Below are 25,223 nucleotides of genomic sequence, written 5' to 3'. Positions count from 1 at the left end.
GCTTGCTGCATATCTGGACAAAGGAAGAGAGAATACAAATAAGTTAGGCAGGACAATATTACCCATGAAAACTTGGGGGCATACACAACTTCTCTGGGCTACCTGTTCAGATATTTGGCCATCCTTTCATTGATTTTTTTTTTTTTAATATTTGAGTGATATTTTTTATATTTCAATGTATGCCCCTTGTTTCTTGTCCTGTTGCAGAGCACCACTGAGCTTTGCTCTGCCTTCTTTATACTCTACCTTAAACCCTCCCACTAACTATTCATGCACATTGATAAAAACTCCTGAGCTTCTCTTTCCCAGGAGAAACAGTTTCAGCTTGCTCAGCCTCTCCTCAGGTGACAAATGCTCCAGTCCTTTAATGATCTTGGTGTCCCTTCACCGGGCCTGCTCCAGTATGTCCATGTCTCCCTTGCACTGGGGAGCCCAGACCTGGACCCACTGCACCAGATGTGTCCCACCAATGCAAAAGGATCACCTCACTCATCCTTGCTGATAATGCGTCTCCTTATGCAGCCCGGGATTCTGTTGGCCTTGTGTGGTTTTGGGGCACTGCTGATGACTTCTGTCTTGGTATCATCTTAAGAAAATATCTGATTTATTTTCAATTCAGTTGCTCCCTTTGAAGCATGGATAAAATATGGGTGTATGGTTCTCAACCTCCTTCATCTTTGCTCCAAAAAATAGGTCTGGATTCCCTATTTTCTCCAATCCCCACAGACAAAATATAAATGATTAATAATATATTGAGTGCTGCAGCATTTTTTTAATGTTGTAAGTGGATTTTGAACTTGTTAGAAATTGTTCTAAATTTTAACAATATAATATTGCTAGATAACAATGTGTATCATTCATGTACATAATCACATATTAATATAATTAGCTACTAACATGTCATTGTGATCTGAGTGGTGGAGAGTGCTTACACAAATACATTTATCATTTAATAAAATTTTCCAATTAAAAGACAGACACAACAAAAACAAATAAACAAAAAAATCCCACCTGGCATAAATACTGCTTTGATGTAAATAAATAATTTATTTTTAATATAGTGTCAGTCTATATATGGGGTCACTACCATCATATTGCTGCAAGTAAAACTTCAATATTTTTACTTCCCTCTGTCCAAGTGGAGATGAAATTTCACTGCCAAAAGGCATTTTCTATCTTTGGTGACTTTAGTATTTGTGAAGATCTGATTTATATTAGAGAAACTTTGAAGCTGCACAGCTGAAATGATCTTTTTCTTTCAGTGTATGACTCTCAAAGTATCTCCTTCAAAAAGACCTGAAGTGTCGGTATGGGCATATTCCTCTGTGATGAGAGGTTTCTTTTCCAGTTGCTATGTCTGAAACCTTTGATGCACTGTCTATTGGGAAATCCTGAGACTAAACAGACTGCATTCTGGGATGATGATCTTTTGGTGACAGTAATTGATTAACAGGAGTTTGAATAACTTAGACAATGACAGAAAAGTTGATTTCCAGAAATATAATTAAGAAATTCTTAATCAGATAATAATTAAAATTATCAAGATTCTTTAAAAAGTTTTTTTTTTTAATACTTATAATGCTATGAAGAAGACGAAAACCACTAACGTCCATTGAAAAATCCATTGAAATATATTTTTCTTAATAAACATCAGTCACAAAACTATAGGAACATAAAGTGAGAAAATTATATGCAAATATTTATTTGCAATTCTGTTTATAAATCAGCATGAATAGTTCATTTGCAGCCTGAGTCAGAGACAATTATGGAATCATGGAATCATAGAATGGCTTGGTTTGGAAAGGACCCTAAAGATCATCTAGTCTTAAAACCTCTGCCATGGTCAGGGACATCTTTCATTTAATCAAGTTGCTCAAAGCCTCATCCAGCTTGATCTTAAATCTTGACAGGGATGCGGCATTCATGCCTTCTCTGAGTGAACTCTTGCAGTGACTCACCACCGTTATAAATCGATTCTTACTCATGTCCAGTATAAATTGTTAATTTAAAACCATCGCCCCTTGTCCTGTCACTAAAGGCCCTGGTAGAAAGTAAAACTAGAACTTTGTAGACCACTACCTTGTTTACACTGCACCTTTTCTTGAGAGACCAACATACTTGCAGTTGGTCATGCTTGCAGGTAATATTTTTATTTACTCTCCTTATGTTGTGCTCCTTGAAGGAAAGAATGCAAAGGTCAGGTGGAACTCCCCTGGCTGAGCAGGGAAACTCAATGAATTTCTATATCTCTTTTAGCATACTTTGGGAAAAGGTGTTTCCTGGGGCAGTGAAAGGAGAAATGGTGATAGTTTAGCATAGAATGAGCTTGGCCCTCATGCACAGATGATAAAAATTGGTTAGGAGGAAGAGAACAGACCAGTGGTGTTTTTGACTAGAACTCACAACAAACAGAAAGTGGTTTCAAAGGAACCAAGTGGAGCAGTGTAGAGTCAGTTTTCATTGAGGGAACCACTGTAAGACTAAGCATATCCCTAAAACTGGAAAGCCAGACTGAAAACAGTGATTTGCCTTTCCATAGTATAATGAAATGAGAATCTGTCTTAGACTTTCTTCTCTGAATTTGATTGGTTTTCTTTAATTTTTGTTGTTTGTTTTGTTTTTGTTTTTTTTTTTTTTTTTTGGTGAGGGGAAGGGATGTTTGATTTTTTTTTTGTTGGTACTTTTGTTTGGGATTGTTTTTTTATATTGTGGGGCTTTTTACTAGGTTTATTGTTTGCTTCCTTGGTTAGTTTTTTGTGGGTTTTGGTTTTTTGGGGGTTTTTTTTGGTTGGTTTGGGTTTTGGGTAGGGAGTGGGTTGGAGTGTTTTTAATTTTTATTTTGTTTTCTTTTATCTTTAAGATTTGTTAATTTTGTTTCAAAGCATTTCTGGTAATCTTGGTACTCTGGTGATCTCTCTAAGAAACAACCTAGACAGTTCTGTTTCAAATATTTGTGTAAATAAGGATCTCATTGAAATCACTCAAGACAGACCACTGAAGGCACTGTTATTATTCTGGAAGATTTGAGTCTGGCCATCTGCAAAGGTTCAAAAGAAAAATTATAATTATGACCAGATAAAGCTCTGCTTATATGTAGTTTGGCCAGTCATCTAAATGGAGTGTATAATGGATTTCAGACTTATATAGCAAGAAAAAAATGCCAACCTAAATTTCAGTTATCTGAGATTAATAGGGAGAAGAAGAGGTCACTCAGGATAAAAAGTAAAAATCTCTGACCAGCTGTAAGGTCAGATGAGATGACCAAATTCTGCTAGCAGAGGAGAGATCTGGATGACCTTTCATAAATTTACAGTGTATTTTGCTTGGAATAAAGATAAAGGTTTCTTCAGAGCACTTCATGCATCATTATACTGCAAAAGAATAAAGGCACCCAGAATAAAAGTTCATGAGGCAGTAGTGTCAGACATAGTAGTAAAATCCTCCGCAGGAGTATTAATCCATCCCAGAAGTCATATGTTCTTGTCAAAGTACAATTATAATGTTTAATCCTTCTTTTGTCTCCTCACTGAATGTCACTCCTGTGGAAATATATGTCCAGCAATGTCAAAGTCATCACAGTGGTCTATGTAGGGAACATTTATCTTTTCAGATGTTCAGTGAACCGCAGCAGTATTAAATCCACATTTATATGTAGGGCTATACCCAGGACAATCAGGAACTCATGGGGACTGTATTCAATTTTTACTCCTTATTAACAGAGAATGTGCTCCTCTACAGAGATAAAGGTTCTGAAGGACAAAGTAAAAATGTAAATTTATGTAGCAGCAATTGAAAGAAGATGAGGACAGAGCTGCAAGCAGTCCTTTGGCTGAGGTTGCACTAATTTCACTATTTTTTATTTTAAAAATATGATCTATTTGTGAACTATCCTCCTATGGAATTCCTTCTGAGCACTTACTAAGAATAATAAATATAGAAGCGACAGAAAAATTCACAAATTAACAAAATCATAACTGAAGATCAGGTATTAATGTTGAGAAGTATATTACTCTGGCAGTTGTCTTATTTCAATACAACTTTTGAAAAACTTGTAGACACACTTCAGTGTAAGTACCACAATTTACTTTTCTCTGAGTCACAGAGAATTATAGTATCCTTATTTGACATTAGCAAATTTTTGGGTTTTTTTGTGTGTGTTTCCCAAGTTCATTAATCTTCAGACAATGAGCGATATAGATTAAACTCTTACCTCAGGATGGTAGACAGGAAAAAGACAACAATCTCCCACACCCCCACCCCTTCCCCAGTATTAAAAATCTTATTTATCTTATTAATTAGGAGTTCAGAAATAATGAAACTTTCACTCCTGTTGTCAAGTTAATCAAACTATTGTATGTTATGTGCATGTGAACCCAAAAGATTGAATGTGTGTCATTATGAAAATATGGCCAGGTGTTAAGTGCCTGATGAACAAGGTATTATAGTTAACTGATGTGTTTGAGTTAAAGTAATTCCAAGATAATTCAAATCAATATAGCACTGTAAATATATGATCTTCTTCATAGTAGATACTAATCCATCAGTTTATTTACCAAACCAAAGACCAAGAAGAAAAAGTCAATCTTCAGATGAAGTTTTGGAACATAGAATGAAATTATTTTTCCAGAAAAGTATGATGTGGTGTTTATGGATGGTCATAGAATATATTCCAGCAAATTATGTTTGTTTCTGAGATAAAAGACTACAGAAATGAAGATTTTCCTTAAAAAATTATTAGGACAAAAACATTCAATGGAACATGATGAAATTTGTGTAAGAAAAGACACAGTCCATCCTTTTTAAAATACTTATGATGTTCTGCTGTTAGATCTTATAAGGTTAGGTGTCATGGCAAAGTAGTCAGGACAGTTTTATTTTCAGACTTATCACATGGTGTATGTTAGTGCTTGGTCACCCCCAAAAGTGAGCTAAGTAGTCATGTGAGACTACCTGGGAAGTACAGATACATCTGTTCAAATTTTAGCCAGCTACTTGGAAAGAGTATCATCCATGTTTGTACTTATATATGTGTATGAAGAGTAATTATATACAAAACAAACAAACACAAATATTTTTTAAATCTATAAAATAAAAGTGAGTCTTATCTCACCAAGATATATCTATGGAAGACTATTTATGAAATCTGAAATACTTGGCATTGATTGAAGGCATATATATATGCTTTTTTCTTACCAACCCCTAGATTCCTCTAAGAAAATTATTTCTAAGACCTTCTAAGTGTTTGAATACTGCAAAAAAATTACTTACTTACTTATTTTAACATTTTGCTCCTACAGGTTGTTTCAGCAATGTTAGCAAACCAAAAATAATCCCAAATAATGTTTGTTCATATTTGTTCTGACCTTTCAGGCTTTTCAGAGGGTGGTCATTTGACCAATATTTCAAGCTCCTACAAAGATATATCCAGGAGAGGCTCCTGTATTATGTTGCACAAAATTTTCAGGGCTCTAGTAATATGTTCCTTCATGATATTACAGCAACAGGAAGAATGCTTGAGACTATTACAGTACCATTAGAGAAGTTTTGTCTCTGCTTTTCAGACAGCTTCACATAAAGACATTCTCATCTCTCTTTTAAGGATGAGTAGCCTTGCTTTAAATCCTCCCCTGCTGGTTGTCATCTTAATTCTCCAAGTGAAAACTCAAACTGTGGTAACCATAGTTGAAACGAAAACTTTAAAGAGGAGCAAAGCTATTAAACTGAAAACTTTCAGTTTTCAATCAGTGTCTTCTTCCTTGAGTAAAACAGAGTACCATGATTCTTCAGAAACTATGTGGATCTCATGCATCTGCATCTTTTAGGTTTACACTTGAAAATCCTAAACATAATAATTTCCTTCCTCTTTCTTCCCAATGGGATTCAGTTGTGTTCCTTGCATGGATGCCTCTATGAATTCAGATTTTCCATGTAGCAGACTCTAACTTTTAATGTCTGTCTTGCAACAAGAAAAAATAAACTTTTTCCTCCCTTCTGTAACAAAGAGATACAAGACAATGTTCCTATTTCAGAAATGTAGTAATACTATATTCTAGTTTTATTTTTAAGGTACAGGTCTGCTATTTTAAATATTTCATTCTCATATATTTTGTTGCTATGGAAAAATTTTAATCAGGAATATTTTTTGTCCAAGTTCAGAAGATGAGCCATTCAGTACTTGGAAGAGGAAGCAATATCATGGAATATTGGGTAAAAATCATGGAGAAATGAGTTTACAAATCACTGCATGGAAATTTCCAGTGGATGTTATCTTACTGTATGAACATTTCTAGAGACTAATTTTATGACTATCAGTTTCATGACAGTAAATGACTGAAATCAGAAGTTGCTCTGAGTCATGAGATCTGCTGTCAAATTTAACAAATTTAATGATTAAAGATTGCAACTATATTAGGATAAAAGTTGACATTTATGTAGTATCGCTCTCACTAAAGTTTAGTTGTATGCATCACACATCTGTTTCTGAGCTATTTAATTAGACTCCTCTTATGAATAGTTGTCATGGTTTGACACTGGCACAATGCCAGTGCCCCATGAAAATGTGATCCCTACCTTGAATGCTGTGAAGTGGAATCTATAAATAGAGCAAAGCAGGCCCAAGCTTAATAACAGGAAAAAAACTTTATTAAACTACCACTACAAAAGAAAAGAGAAAACTAAAGAAGGGAAAAAGAAACCACACAAAGATCCAAATGAAAACCTTGCAAAACATTCCTCCCCCCCACCACCCAACTCCAACAAACCACAGTGAGACACAATCTGGACCCCAATCAGGTTTCCACCCTCCAAACAATCAATACTCAGTCCATCGAGGGAACAGAGTCTCTCCTGTGCCACAGACCCCCCAAGAAACACAGCTTCACATCCTGTGTTTCCATGTCACACATGGCACTGCCCGGAGAAAAGTTTGCCATGGTGACCCTTCTCCTTTCCATGCACAGTGCTCTCACCACCAATGCATGGATGGTCACTGCCTTTAGGATTTTTCCTTTCAAGGATGCCCTGCCAAGAGGGGAGAAAACAACAGTTCAGTTTTTCATTGTTTGGGACCACAGTCCCCCCCATTTTCCCCTGGGGCCGAGGGCTCAAGAACAGAGATCTTCTTCTCTTCTCTTTCCTTTCCAGGGAAAGGGGGCGCCACCACAAACCCCCTAACCTTTTCTCTGTTCACTCCACTTTTGTCTTTTTCTCAGCTGAAGCAGGTCTCTTGACTTACTGGCATCCTCCCAAAACACAGTCCCTCTTGAAGGAGAAGATTTGGTTCAGGTTGTGGCTAACATAGAAAAGTCCAGCCAAAAGCCACTCCTTGTCCCCCTCCCATCCAGAATTCCTCCTTCCAACATCCCATCCCAGGGTCCAAGGTGTCCCTCTTCTTCTCTTTCAAACCGAGGAGGGGAAAGGAAAATTCACAAAGCTTTCATTTCTCAAGGAAGGGTTAAAAGTCCGAACTCCCAGGATGGCTCGATGCCCGGACATCCAGCAACTCCCACGCAACTGGGCACCTTGCAGCAGCTCCCCCCGCTCCTCCTTCCTTGCGGCTTTCTCTCTCCCTCTCGGGAGAGGAACTCAGGGGGGGGAAATGGAGACATCCCAGATTTCTTCCACCCTTCCATCTGCAGGGGCCAGCCCGGTTCCAGTCCTTCCACCACCCTTGGGGCCTACCTTTCAGGCCATGGGGGCTTCCCCTCTCCCACCCAGCTTGTGGCTGGGCAGGGGAGGTTTGCACTGCACGCTGACCGGAACCAAAGAGAGTGAGTTCCCCCGGGAATTCTGCTTTCAACCCCTCTGTGTTCTCAGAGGCGTGTCTACTTTCAATTGGTCAATATCTAAATTGACCCCTTCCTTCCGGAAAAAAATATCTTTCCGTGTCAAACCACGACAATAGTAATGAGAATGAGAAAATTCTAGTATTGCTTCTCTTTCCCTATCTAAATTAGTTTACCTTATGCAAAAAATCAGACAACCTTGAGGCATGGCTAGATCCTATGAAATATTCTTATTCCTTCTTCCTTTACAGCCTAAAAAAGCCATTTGCTTTGAAGAATAGTTTCTCTCCATGCCTTAACATTAATAAATTAAAATATGGCTGAAGAGAGTTAAACACTATAGAATGGAATAGGAAGAGAAGGGAGGATTATTGTGGAACATGGAATTTCAGAGAAGAATATAAGTAAGAAGGAGTTTGAATACAGTAACTTTTCCTTCAGTGTTAAGGAAGGACTGTAGAAATGGAAGACCAAAGAACTAGGAGAAAAAAGGAAAAATCATGAAGACAAGACTGAGAAGGACTGTGAAAAAGGGTGATTTGCTGAGACATGTTTAAGGAGTTGAGAGAAAAACAGACATTGAATAAAATAATTTAATTTAATTTTTTACTATACTAATTTTTCTTTTTCAGTAAGACTCTCACCATAGAATTTTATAAATGGCAAGCACGCATATTAATGCAAATTTATTTTACATTTAAAGTAATTTATTATATTTTTTCCTTAAACCTTCTTTTTTCTGGTCTATAAAAAAACAGTGTCCCATGTCTGACATATCTAAAAGGTCTAAAAAATTATTTTATTACATGTTTCAAATAATCACATTTCCTGATAGCCCAATGTCACTTCAGCACTTCTCTAATGATTTCTTTACTTTCTGTACTAAACACAAAGTTGCAAGGAGTACCCAGATAGTCTTAAGGAAACACCATGCAGAAAGAATTCTGGTTTTCCTAAATCTACTATGCTTTCCACAACTGTTCTAATGCTAAGACTTCTCTTTTATACACCAGACCCACTCTCTGAACAAAAATGTGAGACATTTAACTTTTTCTCTGTTGTAGTAGCACCACATATATCCCTGTCTGATATCTTATTATTCATTTTAATAAACTTGTCTTGAAGTTTTAAAAATACAAGCTCATCTTTATAGCCTTATGAGTTTTTATTTAAGCATACTTATTGAAAAGATTATGATTAAACTTACCACATCCAGCTTATTTTCATGCAGAGACTAAGTAGTGAGCTTGTCAAAGTCAATTTACATTTTTCTTTTCTTAGTTCAAGGCAACTGACAAAAATGTGATGAAAATTTCATATATTGTGTATTTCATGCATCAGAAACCTGTTCAGTATTCATTATTAACTCTGATAGCAAAGATTGTCATACCACAATATTTGTCTTGTATTAGGCCTTAAAAGCCTTCAGTCATGTATCTTACATTGTTGACATATTTTTAATATTTTTTTGTTAAAATAAACAAAATTCTTTCTGCTTTTTGATATAATATTTTATGGAACCATTGTGGCCATTACAATGTTCTATCATTTGAAAACAACATACCTGCTACAGAATTTTTTCCTATGAATTGGTAATTCTTATTGCAAGGATTAATGTCATTAGATAGACACATAAATCTTACATTATACATTTTACCTTTCTGAAAGTAAAGCTTAAAAGTGAAAGATTAAATACTTGAAGCTGTACAATATTTTCAAATGTTTATCATACCAACTTGAAGCAAGCAGTGTCTTCCTAGTGCTACTAGAGAATGCCACACAATTGAAAAGAAAAAGTAAAAAGAGAAACATGGACATAAAGACTTTATTATATGACTTCACAATTTACATCCTACTGAGCATTGGCACCTCAATGAAAATATTTGCCACTTATCAAAACCAACTCCAAAAATTTAAATTGTTGGGAATAAAAAGGAGATATGTGTGTAAAGTAAAAGAAATCTTCAATTGGTAAAAGATAAAATGAAACAAAGAAACAAAAGACAAATATAAATCCTTAATGAAAATTGCAAAAAGAAAATTTGAGAAAATACTTCTTCTAACTTATTAAAAGGAACAAATTTAAACTTCTCAGATTCAGAAGAATGACAAACTAATTTACCATGTGCACAGATGATCATGATATAAAAGAACATGCAAGAATTGTGAAGAAACTCCACATTTGTAGGAAATGGAACTATTTCAGTAGTTTACATTTCTTATGGAGGAGTTCTGGAAATTTGTTATTTTGAATTTTTCCTTTATGAGACAGAGCTTTCATTAAAGACAGGTATCACCAGAATAGACCCAGTAATAATCAATGAAGTAAAATACTCAGATTTCCAGTAGCAAAAGGTATTCACCCCAGAGTGTTAAAGGAAGCCAGATACAAAATTGTTAAAAAATAAGACTGGCTTTAATTTACCTTTGGGAACGACATATGAAAAGTAATACACGAGTTAATATGAAGATTTGTGGGCATATGAATATCTGCATACAATTAGGTCTGAGTTTTACATAACTGTGAATGTTAGAAATGTTGGTAAAGAATAATATTATTAGTTTAAAAAATATCAGGAAGAGTCAATATTTTTTATTTTAGAGGAAGTCACACTAGAAAAATAGATTAGAAATGTTTGAAAGACATTTTTCAATAAAGTGCACCTTGATTTCCAAAACCTTTTAAGATGATGTAAATCTTATTAAAGAAACTAAGCCATCATGGGATGACACCAAGATCACAACAGGGATTTAAAACAAATGGGTGAAAGATTATTACATTTGCAACTGATAAAAAATTATGCTTGACTGTAAAACCAAATCCTGAATTGAGTGTTCTAATAATTTAGTAAAAAGATAAAATTAAAGGTCAATATGTATAAACCTGTGTGGAAAATGGTCTTTATTAAAACAAATTATAAACATTTCTAAATTATCTATTCTTAGGGAAGGGATCTTACAAATAAATCTAATGATCTTAATAAAAAAAAGATTATATAATCTTTAAAAATCTGCAATATCATCATCGCAATGTGCAGCCATGTGAAAGGTAAATATCTCACAACTTTCTAATAAAATAAAAGAAAAACAGTAAACATACTGATGCCACTGAACCTTCAGGACATATTTAAATTTCAAATATGGGATCTAGTTCAGGAACCATGATATCTAACATGATATAATAAAATTTCCTTTAAAAAAGCAGCAACAGATTGACAAAGATAGCTGAAGCTACCAAGTAAGTACTGTAAAATGAAAAGAAAATAAGCCTCTTTAGGTTGAAAAAAGATGCCATGTATGAAAAATAGTGAATTATATAAAATAATAAGTAAAATAAAATGAAAAGAGATTGAAAAAACAAGGAAAGAGAAGTCATTCTTTCTTTGTTACAACGCAGAAATTCTTTCTCTTTTGAGAACACAAAAATTTGTGTTGCCTACGCCAGTTCTCAGGCACTGAGAAAAGTTAGGCAGCAGTAGGTGACAAAATAACCCCGTAACTTTTGTTTTCTGAAGCTCCTGGTGCTGGTCACTACTCAACGATAAAATGAGAAGGTCAGTGGATCTTTCACCAAAAATAGTGCAGCCATTTCTATCTTCTTACGGGCAGGTTTTCTTCTTCTTTTTGAAACATTCAAAATAGCTGAAAGTCTGCCATTAATTTCCATCAGGTAACATGTTTTTCTTTCTGATACAACAGAAAGCCCTTCATTTGATTCTTCCTTATACACTGAAGACACCATAAAGGAATTTTTTAATTCCGTTTTTTACCAATAATATCAGCCACAGAAGTCCCTTGATGTTTAGGGGCTGTTTGCTCAGTACAGGCCCCAGTTACCTAATGAAGTTCTAGATATTTTTCTAGTGTCATACTAGGGCAATCCTAAGATATTTTAATGATCACTATTGTGTTTATCTTATACAACTATGGGATTTATCAAACTCTTCAAAGGCAGTTTCAGACAGGCTGAGCTTTGTATTTGTTTTCGTAATTTATCCCCCAAATGTATCTTGATGTAATGGTACCAGGCATCAGATGAAGGCATCTGTCAAACTGTGAAGAACTCTGCCTGTGGTCAGACAGGCTCTCTTTTATGTCTGCCTGTTTGATGAATATCATTGTCTTGCAATAAAATACCATCAAAAAGAAAAAAAAAAGAGACAGAGAAGGAAAAAACCACCAATTTTTTGTTCTTTAATGTTCTGAATTAAACTAATTTTCTGAATTTTAAAACCAACACCAATAAAATCTGCATGAATGATGTATGTAACATAGGTAGTTAAGCTATGCAAAACACAATAAAAATGAAAAATAACCCCTACAGCTGCTTGATTCCTTGACTCACTACAGGTCACAGACTGCCATTATAGACAAGTGTCACCATAGATTTTGATAAAAATAAATTAATAATTTCCACTTTGATTTTTGTTTTATATCTGCTAACCAGGTTTTAAAATTCAAAGTTTTTCTTTGTTTTAGAGATTTACCAGTTTCCTGATACTAGTAGTGTAGGTTAGACGATGCAAGAAAGCATACTCACTACAATACATTCTTATCTTCTATCTTGGATACAGTCAAGGAAATTTATTTCCATTGCTTCAAAGATACCATATTTGTCTTCAGAAATTTACCCACAGTTTTATTTCTTTGGACCTTTAAAATTCTGGAAATTGCTTTAGATTCATAGTAGGCCTTCTTGTTGTTAAGCTGCCATTTTTTTGCTATGCTTCCAAATACTATAAGATCTTTAAACTTCACATCTATAATGAAAATGTAGGGGAGGTGGGAGTGGCTATTTCATTTTTTAAGAAGAAATTTATACAATATGTACTGGTTATAAGTGAACTTCCTCTGATGAAATACAGGTCCATGGGACTGTATTAAAATTACTTAGAACTTCTATTAGTAAATCTCCTGGAAGTTGAATATCTGGGTTTATCTTCATCATTTTGGCCTAAGTAATTTAAAGAGGTAAATTAGGAATATAACTGTACAGAGAGTGTAAATATAAGCTCATGTACCTAAAACTGTCCAGGATCAGGAATCTAAACTAATCTAAGAAGGGAACATAGCCAATCAGCATATAAGTGATTAGAACTACCTAAATTAGATAAGAGGAAATTCTGAAAATGAGAAGATCCAGGACTACATTTCATTAATGATTATTTTGTGTAATATCTTTTTAATGTTAAAGGATCATAAACTACAAAATGTAATATATGAAACATTTTATGCAGAGCTAAACCCCAGAAATTTGGTATGATGAATGCCCAGATTAATAGATTAGAAAGTCATATTCCTTCTCACACTGGTGCTCATGCTCTCTCTCTGGCTCAATGAACCTTTCATTCTTTGCTGCTTAATGACACATTCGCAGCAATGTGGAGATTGTGTTCTGTGAAATCCCCTCATCATAGCTGGGGCACCAGCTGCAAGGCTGATGAGTATAGCAAATCTAAAAGTTAACATGAGGCTACAGAGAGAGTGTAGCATTGTGAATTCACAAAGCAGCATTTTTTACAGTCCTTGGGCCAAATGAACTTGTGGATCAAGATACTAACATAATTAATTTCTGCATATTTTCCCAGTAGAAATAATATGTTGCTGCAAAAAGAGGATAAGAGAACTTTGTGGATGTTATTAGAAAAGCTGCTATAATATTGAAAATCTTCATTTACATTTCTGATTTGCAAGGAATGGCAGCAGCTTTAGGTACGTCTTATTGACAAACTTCCAAAACTTACTTTTTGAAGTTGCAGAGTCCTCCCAGGACAATTGGTGACCGTGACAAATTGTGATAAAATAATCTGATATAGGAATAATGTAGGGTTTATGTCCTTTGGAGTTTATTAATCAATTTTCCAGTTAACTTCTAAGCACTTTTGTTAAAAGGTAGTTCCATAAATTTAATCTTCTCCTACTTAAACACCTTTTTTATTTTCTGTCTACATTTTTTGCTTAACTCCTCTAAATATATATTTTTTTCCTGGCCAGTCTGGCCCTGTAAATAATTATTTTCTCTTTGTTGTCTACCAATTTTCCCTGACTTTGCTTTGCAGCTGGTGATTGTAGTTCTTAATTTCACTGTGCTTAACAAGAATCCCTTGTAGAGTCTGAATCTCCCTGTTCAACCCCTCCCAGTTTTATAGAACACAATTATTAGAGGAAAATGAAGAGTACTAACTTGCTTTTATATATATGAACTCTTCCTGACAGGGAAATTATGCAATTTGTTTAGCAGCATGAGTATATGAAGTTATAGTACAAAATATGGTACAAAGGAAAACAAAGCTTTTATGACTGTATAATTAGCAATTATTTTCTTTTTTGTAGGTCAATATTACTAATAATTCGTCCTCATCAATCGAGCTGGCCCTGCCCAGTCAGAACCCTTACACACCGTAGATGGAGATAAGGTCCCTGTAATACATATGAAAGGTATTTTAGGGAAAACTGTTTGGATTAATCCCACCTCAGGCAAAGACCAACCCATTCGTGGGATTGTCTTTGCTCAAGGACCTGGTTACACTTGGTGGGTAATGCAGAAAGATGGGGAGACCCGCTGTGTACCACAGGGAAACTTGGTCTTAAGAGAGAACTGGGTGTAAGATTTCACTGTGTGCAGATGGAAATAGAATAAGGGGTGGATAATGTCCTGGTTTGTGAGATAAGCTTGTATTCTATTTGCCATCTGTTGGAGGTTGGGGCAGGTTTGTTATCTCTCCCAAAGACAATGGTTTGCCCCATAGAGGCAATGGTTTGTTTATACACTATTGACTGACTCACTGCCGGGCTGGTAAATGTAACACCATCCCATTGTGAGAGGTTCCACCCAGAGGGGGAAGCCAAGCACTCCTTTATGGTATAAGGGGGTACCTTTTTGGGGACAGAGCAGCTCTCTCTTTGGGGGATTGCCAGAGAAGCAGCTCCTTCGGCGGCACTCGCAGAGAAGCAGCTCCTGCTCTCTTTGCGGGATTTCGCAGAGAAGCAGCCGGAGCGCGCTGAGGCGACGGTGGCGGAGCTCAGAGGCGGCCCCGGCGCAGAGGAAGACCGGCCCCACTGCCACCAGATCTTCAGAGGAAAACTATACCCTTCTAAAGATCACCACTGCAGCTGCAATTCATCAGCCACTGCAAGAGGAGCAGCTATAATTTCAACCGGACTGATACCAGCACCCCGAATCCTCAGGTTGTGGACTTTTTTCACTAGTTTTGTTTGTACTGATTGCATTTGCCTTTTTAAATTGTTATCTAGTTTTCTCCTAGTAAAGAATTGTTACTCCCATTCCCATATCTTTGCCTGAGAACCTTTTAATTTAAAGATCCTGGTAATTCGGAGGGAGGGGGGTTTGCTTTCTCCATTGCACAGGAGGCTTTGCCCTCTTTCACAGACTCCTGTCTTGTCAAACCAAGACAAATACTTATAATAGGACAAAAGGAAAGAATTTAAAAGTATGGATGGCTGTAATAATAAAATTTCAAGACAATCAAGCAGGACTTCTTGATTATGTATATGTACATATGTAGAAAAATAGAGGAATTTGAAGGAAAAGTACTGAGAAGGAAAACAGATCTACGAGGTCAAGATAAAAGTGACACAGGAGATATTGCAACCCATGATAATAAGAATCAGTAAGAAAAATTAAGTTCCCAGAGATCAGGTAGAATGCTACAATAAGAAGAAAATTGAGAAAAGGAGGGAAACACAAAACAGTAGCATTTACTAAAAGGAAGAAAATTATCATATGAATGGAACAGAAAGCTGGAATTGAGAGTAGGATGAAATATGGTTTAAAAAAAGGACAAAAGTATACATAAAAGAGTAAGTAGTAGGAAAGCATATATATAATTTCTTCACAGGTCTGACATTTTCATATGAGGATTCAAAATTGAATCTTACACCATTAAGTATTAAATAATTCAATATCTCTGTTTAATAAATAAAGTGTCTCCTCCTATTAAAGAATGGTTTTTGATCCTAAGAACCTTTTTATATTACTTAGTTTATGATCTGAAATACAGTGATCAGGGCTCAAGTGCCACTGTATTTCTTTTGGAAAGTTATGTTAATAGGTCAGACAGGTTTTGCAATGTACTGTATTGGTAGATCAAAAGTTCCATGAATTAATATGATGTAGAATGTATGGCTGCTTTTGACAACCTCCTTTTCATTAATTTGAATCATAAATAATTACCCATTTTTTGACTCTATATTACTCTAGAGAAATGTTGAGACCACAAGAAAAGTAAATTAAGTCTCAAAAGTTAATTATATCCAAAGTTAAACTCTGTTGAACACAAGAAGAATTTATTGTTTAAATATTTTCTAGCATCTCTTATAAAAAATAATTTTGACACTTCAGCCCTCATCCAAAGTAGGTTAAGATAGATGTTAAAGAGAAATACATTCTCAGCAAAGTTTCTGCATTTAAACTGTCCACCACCAAAAGCCTGATATCAGTTATACAAAATTTGTGCTTATTGGTGCACTCATGTCTAAAGTATTTGTCTCTCCAAGGAGTTTGAAATTACTTAATGAAAATTCTAGCACATGCATTCTTTTGCTTCAGGAGTCTCTATTCAAACTTGACTTTGGCAGAATTTTCAGCCTGTCATGCATACCTCTCATATCTTCTTCAATATATTTTACTGTATCTTCTCATAAGTCCTGTGCATTTTAAGGATACCATGATCCACTTCACAGAGTCAGGGAATGGATTTAAAAAACAGAGAATACATGATTCTCTGAAATTACACATGAAAACTCAGAAAAAAAATTGAATCTCAGTCAATCTGAAATGTCTACCCAGACAGTAGAGTGCAGCTGGATCTCACTCTAAAAGAAATATGGAATCTGGAGGTAGAGTGAAGAAATATGAATTACAACAAGGTCCTATAACACAGATTTATTTTATACCCCAGGTTAACATTTTGGACACTAAACCATTCCAAATATGTGTGATTCAAGAAAACTCTTCAAACACATGTGACTCAAGACAGCTGTTTTGCCTGAACAGGTATATTTCTTTCCACTGAAAATTTATTTTCTTATTGATAATATTGAACAGCATATAAGACTCACTTGCAGGTCATGATCTTAGTCTACTTAAATCACATAGCTCTGCATGTGGACTTCTTTTTCTTTTTGAGAGAAAGAAGTTCATTTGTTTTTTCCAATAAAAAATGATCAAAAAAAATCTTGAAAGTATGAATTTTTAATGATGTTATTTGTCATGCCATTATATTCTTGATAGTGTGACTTCAGAAAAGGATAAACAACAAATTGTAATATTTATCAGAGTCTTAAGATCCTTGCCTTTTAGTTCTACACATGTGAAACTGTGTATGGGCAAGTTTAACATATGCAAGCTGAACCCCTAATTGTGTTATCATATTCACTTAAAAGAATCACCTCTGCAACACATAAAAACAGACATGTTTATTTTTGTACAGTGACATTTTAAATATTAAATTTCTTAGAAACAGTTTGCGTCAAACAAAGTCAGGTTAAGAGTTTAACATTGTGCTCTATTGTCTTCACTTGCATTCTATACATACATGTCCAAGATAAAACAGAACCATGGTGAAAGCATAACATTCAGTAAACTGCTCTGCAAATATTGCAAAACTTAGGACAGCTTGAATGTATTTACAACCATATTTATACATTTTCTTAATGTATTTATTGTCTTACATTCCAAAACATTGTTCACTTATTTTGCTCTGTTGTGCCTTTCCTCTTCCATACTAAGTAAACTCATATGTCAACATCCCAAGTTATTAATTCAATACTTATTTTGTTTTCAGCTAAAACTTCAAAACTTCTGACTGGATCCGTTTGATGCAAAAATCCAATAATACATCTGCAAACAGTTGCATGCTTATATGACAGGTCTGGAAATTTTATATTTGTGACATGCTGTTAACCACATAATTCCTGCTTTAACAGCGTTCCTCTTGCATTAAAGACTCAGACCTCATTTTCCAGATTCTCCCCCAAAGCAACCAGCCACAATCTGATACAAACTCTTTTGGTATGCAAGGTGAAGGCAGAAGCATTTTAGTTAAAGAATCAGGCATCTATTAGCATAAGTCTGCTGACACTTTGTGTTTACTAGGCCATTCTAGAAAAATTAGGTTTTATTTCCCCAATTAATGATGACCTTTCATCTGTGCATAACAGTTACTTCTGTGTCAGCTTGGTAGCAGCTCTTCCTCTAATTCTAATTTTAAAAATAATTATAATGTATGACAATATAAATTATTGAATGTACACTGAAATTAAAAAGGACTTAGAATTTATCCGGATTTTTTTTGGTTGTTTATTTTTGTTGTTGCTTTTTAGGAGGGAAGAGGGGAATGATAGCAGCCAAGCAAGTTTGTCCTTTAAATTCTTTAAACAAAAATCTTGTTTTCATTTTCTTAATATATATACTTTTTAAGAACTCTGAGTCTGTTTCCTAAAGTCAACTAAACAGAGCCAAAGATATGTTAAGTATGTGACATAGAAAATACATTTGTAAAGCTTGTGTGTTTTGTAATCTCATTCCAGCAGAATCCTGACATATTCCAGACACATAAACATATGTTTCATAAAAATGTCTTACGTAAAATATAGCCACAATTTTGAAAAATGGAATAATCAAATTAAAGAGTAAAGAATATGGTCTGTGATTTTAGAAGGTGCTAAACATTTTACAGTTTATAATGAAATGAAAAATAAATTCAGTGCTTATGCACTCTTTACAGAACTGCACAAAACATTGAACTTTCATAAGAACAAGAAATTCACCTACATTAGCCGAACAATGGATGTTATTTCAAAAGTTGAATTTGATCACACAAAATATCTCTTTATTTGTCTATATACATAGAGCTGTCAAAGAATAGGTTGTATGGTGTAAACTACTTGTGAGATAAATGATAATGTAGATAAATCTATAAACAAATCAAGCAGATTTATAATTGCAGACAGATCATAGTATTAGCATTTTTCTACACTTCATTTTTTTTTTTTTGTATTTCTACTAATTTAGGTGCCCAAATCTGTTTATTTCTCATTGATACCTTTAATAAAAAAAAGGAAAACAGGTGTTTTTTCTGTATGCCTACATTTGGCTGAGATAACCCATCTGGTGGGAGGTGTCTGCTTTTCTTCAGTTTTTTTCTGACCACACAAGGGCCTGGTGTAATGATGACCATTGATAATAGCAATCCTGTTTTAAAATAATCCTATTTCATGTTTTGAAAGTTTGTGAAGTTTAATTATATAGATATGTTTTGCAGGTTACTGTATTAAATTGCTCCCTTATCCCTCAAATATATCTAAAAATGTAGGTAACCAGCAGCTTAAACTGCAATTTTCTGAACACTTTTTCTCCCAGGTTAACAAAGAGATATCTTCTGCTTCCTTTGCATATAATTTGAAAACTCCAAATTATCCACTCTCTGAATATCTAAGAGTGTTTGATATCAGAACATGGAAATTTTAGTTCAATGCATATTTGAGTCTTGGAGTTATATTCTAAATTAAATTCCTGTCATATTTATTAGAAATAAATGTTTGTGGGGGCAGTTCCTTCTAGGCATTTATCAAAGGGTAGAGATGCATCTTATCCAACCTAAGTAATTCTGTCTGAACTAGTCATTTTAGGCACTTTTGCTGTCAATTGAGAGAAACACATTTTCAAAGTGTGATTTATTTCACCTATTAATGAGATGAATCATGTCCTGGAAGTAGTGATTTTTCTACTCTGGCTATAAGAAAATCCTTTGGTTGTATAATTCTGATATGGACATTTGCACAGTAGAACCCTCTTTATTACAAGATGGATATTTATTCATTCAGCCTGCTATAGCAAGTCTTTCTCTTTTACATTTCAAGAGGAACAAATTACCATTTAAAATTACTTGATATCATGGAAAATATATAGATGTGCAAAAAATAAAAATAAAGCACCCAAAAACCTAAGCTAAATAGTCTGTTTTCACAGTGTGTCTATATGTGAGATTTTCCACTATGTGACTGAAATGTGCCACCCAAACCTTTACAGAATTGCATTCAGAAACACTTTACTGTTAAATAGAAAAACAAACCCAAAAAGTTTAGATTAGGTAGTAGCAACTAATGTAAGTGATTTTTTTCAATAACTGTTGAGTAAGGGTGATTTACTCCTCACTTGCTTATAGAACACATTTTTGATTGAAATGATGCAAAAAAAGATCATTTTCCTTATAAAGAGGATCTCTAAAAGTTAGCATTTCCCATACGTCCAAACATTAATGAATATTAATTAATATCACACCTATGTTTACTATTTGTATGATTCATTGGAAAATCAAAGTTAATATTTTGAGGTTTAAGCTACCTAAAGTAAAATATTTTTAAATTCTGGCTGTCCTATCATGCAGGTGGGTTGTTAGAAATTTCAAATAACTAGTGGCACTGGGTGCATATGCATATGTATATATATATATATATATATATATATATATATATATATATATATATATATATATATATATATATATATACATATATATATATATATATGTGTATATATATATATATATATATATATATATGAGCGATCATAGATATAGATTCCATTTGCCTACAAAAAGGTATCTAATATCATCTGGGATACTTTACAGCCCATTTAAACTTCTGTTACCACTCCATAACTTCATCTGTGTCATATGTGCCAGCCCAGTGTGGACAACTTAGTTTTGGGCATCTTACATGGTATCAGACACTTATGTGGGGGTGACTAGACTGAATGCTCATCTATTTAATGGAAACATCTCCCCTTTGGAACATTATTCCTTACTGGATGCCATCAAAGGCAGCCCTGCTCTGATGATACTTTTGTTGGGGACATTAGAAAGATGACACTAAAGATATCACCAGACTTAACACACAACGTAGGCCACCTAAGTGAAGAATATTGAACATCAACCTGGTTCACAGACCTAATTCTGATTCTGACCAGTACTAGATTTCTGCAAGAGAGGATTTATTATCATCATTATTTTAGTTTTTGTGCATTTTTTGATCATCATGGGAAATCTGGGAAAGTATGGGGTGATAGAAGTGTAAGTTGCTTATACCTCAGCTTTGCTACTTTTTCAACCCTTAGTGCGTGATGACATTGGCAGCTGCATAGATTCCCCACGGTGAAGCTGTGAATAGCCAGTGACTCGAAGCACTATTGTTCCCTGTCACTACAATTCTTACACATGTTAGTAATTTTCTTTATGGTTTAATGTGTGACAGCTGTAGTCCTGCACATGGAAATCAAACTTATGCTGATTTAATGATTTTCAGTAGTTTCTCTGTCCTGAAGTGTACCCAGTCCCCATGAACTATGAAGCAGAACTATAATGAGGGAATTTGCAATGAATTGAAAGGTTATGCCAATTTGAGCAGCTTTACACTGGATTTAGAATAATGCTGTAGAATAATTATTCTGCTGAATATTTTATGCATTCTCATTTAAGTTAGAACAGATATACTGCATGGATAATCTGTTTTTGAAGAAATATATCTGAAGTTACTTTAACATACTGAGATTCTGATCTGGCAGTGAGCCTGCATTACCCAGTGTATGCATATTTTCTTGGAGCAGTAAATGCAAAAAATCCAATAATTTTATACTGTGAGAATTTAAATGATGTAATCTATTACTGCTATTTGATAAATGTTACAGGAACTTTTCTGAAGTTTTTGTGTATGCCTTCTCTATATATTCCTGATAAAATAACTAATGCAAATTCATAGATAACATAGGTCATAGTTCACTTTTTTTTTTCCCCAGCTCATTGTGTGCAAAATAATAAGGAAAGTTTTCCAGAATATAAATTCTCTTGTGAAAAGAGTGTATTTCATTCATAATCACAATGCTCAGCATTTCTGGTGTTTGCTCATGGACATCAAGGTTTGAGTTATTAAAACTTGCATAACCTGAAATTTATTTTGTCAGTTACTTTTATTGAAATAATAGAAAATATTTAAGACATAAACACATTTAAGTGAATTTATATGGGCCTTCAAAACATATTGAAAGTATTTGAATAATATATAGAGATAAGATTATAGATATAATAAATATCTACTTCTAGATATATTTTAACTTAAGTACTTTTAAAATAATGGTCGACTGACCTGACAGCAGGTTTCTGTAGAAGAGAATGGTATCCAAGGAAATGATCCTTTGTCTATGCTAAAATGGTTCCCTTACATCAATTAATGTTAGCTTAACAGAGGAAAATTTTTAATGAGGCAGGCAACTCCCTGAAAGCATCTTAATATTGCCTTAATAATTGGACAAGTTTCATATGAATAAAAAGTCTGTTCTATATGTAGAAGAATTTTTTTTAAATTTACTTCTGATTTTTAAACAATATCAGTATTTTGATTGCAAGAACATATATTAAAATAATTATTGAACAATTGTAACTAAAGCAAATGCAACAATAGTCATAGCTTATTTGTGACTTTGATAACAATGAAAAGTTTTCTATAAAATCAGATCACATAATGTCAATACTAAAGAGCTCCACTAAAGAATAGCTATTAATTGACATTTTTATGTGTAGATATACAAGGATCCCAACATAGTAGGAAATATCTACATTACAAGGAATTTAGTCATTGATTTCAGTAAAATTAATGTTTGTTGCAGCTCTGATTTCAATGTGATTTTTATGCTTTGAAATCAAAGAAATTATGTGAGAGAAAAGACATCATGGGTAGATGAACAAGGCCACCTGTTTTTTGGAAAGACCGTGACTTTCTAAGTACGTAAACTTAATATTGTTTAGCACAATTAGTGTATTGGAAGCAATTTTAACTCTCATATATATATGTAAAATGGGTCTTAATGAACCACAGAAATTAAGACTACAATTACATAGTACTTGGATTTAAATATATTCCCTTTCAGGAAAAGGTAAAAGTATTATTTTTTTAGTAAAAGTAAACATAATGGTAAAGAAAAAAATATTCATAAATTCTCTTTAGAATAAACTTGTAGCACTTGTATAGATATGAAAGGCAATTTTGGTTCTTATTGTGGCTAGATTTTACATAATCAAAATAAAACAAATACTAATTTTATTGTTTCAGAATAAGAAAAGTAGAATAGACTGAAAAAATTCACATGAGAATAATTTTGGTAAAATAAAAGTAAATTGAAAAAGTAAAAAAGGAAATTGAGAATCAAAAATGAAATTAGGAAAAATGGAAGAAAATAATGATCAAGGCACTTAAATTTGGCACAGAACAAAATCCATAGGAATAATCCAACTTTGGAGATCTGTGTATAGGTAGAGCAATAATATTTCTATTATGTATTAATATAATGAAATCAAAAGAAAGTTCTAGGAATAGAATTAAAATTCAATTTCTAAGTTCTTTAGATATCTCTGTAGGAGTTCTAAATGCCAATATCTATATTTAATTACTGTTATAATTCTAGAATCTTCTTCATTTGGTCTCCAAAACTTGTGTTTATGTGAAGCAAAATCTTTAGAGAGGTAACATTTTTTATTCAACAACTTGTTGTAGTTGGAAAAAAATTCACATGCTTGTGTGTGAAAGACTAATTGCAATTCAAAAGGCAACTATCTGTGGAAAATTAATATTTAATTGTTTTCAGCTGATTCCAAATTAGGACAGAGAAATATTTAAAAGATTTAAATCTATATACTTAGGCTTCAGAATTGCAGTTCAGCTTACATCAGTAAACAAAAACCTCCATGCATACTGATGCAGCTAGAAGAAAAGACACATTTTCAAATCAAATATTCCAAGATGGAAGCTCTACGTATTTTTCAATCTCCAATGATTGCAGAGATTTCCACTAAGAAAACTCATTTATGTGCAAACAGAATTCCTTCTCAAAATTGTTAGTGACAGAGGATTGTGAAGTTTCTGCTTTTGGGCCATAAAATGTTTCTTATGGGATCAGCAAGGCTTTAGAGAAGTATATTTGGTGCCCTGTTCCCAGAAGCTGTGCATCCCTGAATAGCAGAATTTCATATTCCAGTAGTGGCCTTAGGTTCTAACTTATTCAGCTGAGCAGAGAAAAGCATTAGCATCAAATCTACTGCCAAATCAAAAGCTCAAACTATCATTATTGGCAAAAATTATCAACCCTAAAGGGAAGCACAGATGACACTAGTATATTTACCATATGAAATTTATTAGATCAAATGGTCTAATTTTCCTTATTCCACTTGCATTTATTTTGATTTCCTGACTTGCAGTTAATTCTCAGTCATAAGTGGAAAGTCATAAATTTTCAGCTTTAAGTAAGCAAAATTGTGTATGTACAATCATCAGAAAGAAATAAAAATTTAGTATTTTTCTCCCTCTTAAAACGTTAGAAGAGTCTCTATAGACTGTTCTTGTCATGTTTCATCCATTAACATGATGCAGTGAAATAAGTGGATCAATTTTCCAGCTTTTCATGAGCTTCCAACATGCAGTAGATGCATTAAACAATGAGGTTAGGGCCCACATGCTTAAATTTAATATAAGATTAAGAAAGAATTAGGTAACTGTTTCTTTGACTCCCATATTTGCAACAAAGCCCCACTGCAGCCACAGGACTGCTTTATATTACTTGATTAAACACACAGGATTCCCCCTCAATAGATTCATTTATAAGATGCATTAAAACGGGTGAGGAGGTACAATCTGAAGTTACAAAGAAAAGACTACTTTTAGTTTTGTGTTTCTTTCTGCTCTAGAGTCACAGCTCAGTTGCTATGAATATCCAGACCATTTGACTCTTCTTTTCAATAAAGTCAAATTGCTCATTTAAATGAGAAGAACATAACCCATTTGAAGACAAGACTTGAACAGCAAAAAAAAAAAAAAAAAAAATTATATTACTATCCACTTTTCTCTTTTAAAAAACACAGTTTAAAATTGATTAAATTTTCTTTCATGTTTCTAAAGTTCTCTTACAGCCATGAAAACTGTTTTCATATTCCTTTCCACTCTTTGTGTAGATTTCCCGTGATTATCCAGTTCTCCAGGACACATTTACACCTGACACCTGAACTTACTACCCTACATTCACATATTTACGCCTACAGTACTCCAGAGGTTTCTTTATTGTTCACTGACTGTGAACAGTTTTATGATTTTATAGGGCATAAATACTTAATCTTTGTCACTTCCAAACTTCTTTGAGTCTGTGATCAACAGTGTATTCACTGTGTAGATCTTTGTTCTTGTGAAGTTATCATTCTCTTTGTCTCATAGAAAAATAATCATTTCACAGTCAGTAAAATCCTAAGCAGAGCTGACAAAGTCATGGTTGTTTGATGACTACAACACAGGCACCAGCCCTTCCAATATTTAAGGAAGCCATCTGCAGAAAAACAGACACAAATTAACTGAATAGGAAAAACCATGCAAAAAATTGCC

General features: G+C 33.9%; 1 protein-coding gene across 1 annotated transcript in view; it reads right to left on the bottom strand.

The window, feature by feature from the left end:
* Positions 1-6,620: 6,620 nt before the first annotated feature.
* Positions 6,621-25,223, bottom strand: part of KLHL1 (kelch like family member 1) — a 197,657-nt gene continuing 179,054 nt past the window's right edge. Inside the window, exon 11 of the mRNA XM_021548042.4 lies at positions 6,621-25,167. Coding sequence (XP_021403717.3) covers positions 25,108-25,167 — 60 coding nt within the window. The 3' untranslated portion in view covers positions 6,621-25,107. The remainder of the gene's footprint in view (positions 25,168-25,223) is intronic.

The sequence above is a fragment of the Lonchura striata genome, chromosome 1 (genome assembly GCF_050655825.1).
Source record: "Lonchura striata isolate lonStrDom1 chromosome 1, ASM5065582v1, whole genome shotgun sequence".
Lineage (NCBI taxonomy): Eukaryota > Metazoa > Chordata > Aves > Passeriformes > Estrildidae > Lonchura > Lonchura striata.
The sequence above is the reverse complement of the archived record's forward strand: the minus strand, read 5'-3'. Positions and strand labels throughout refer to the sequence as shown.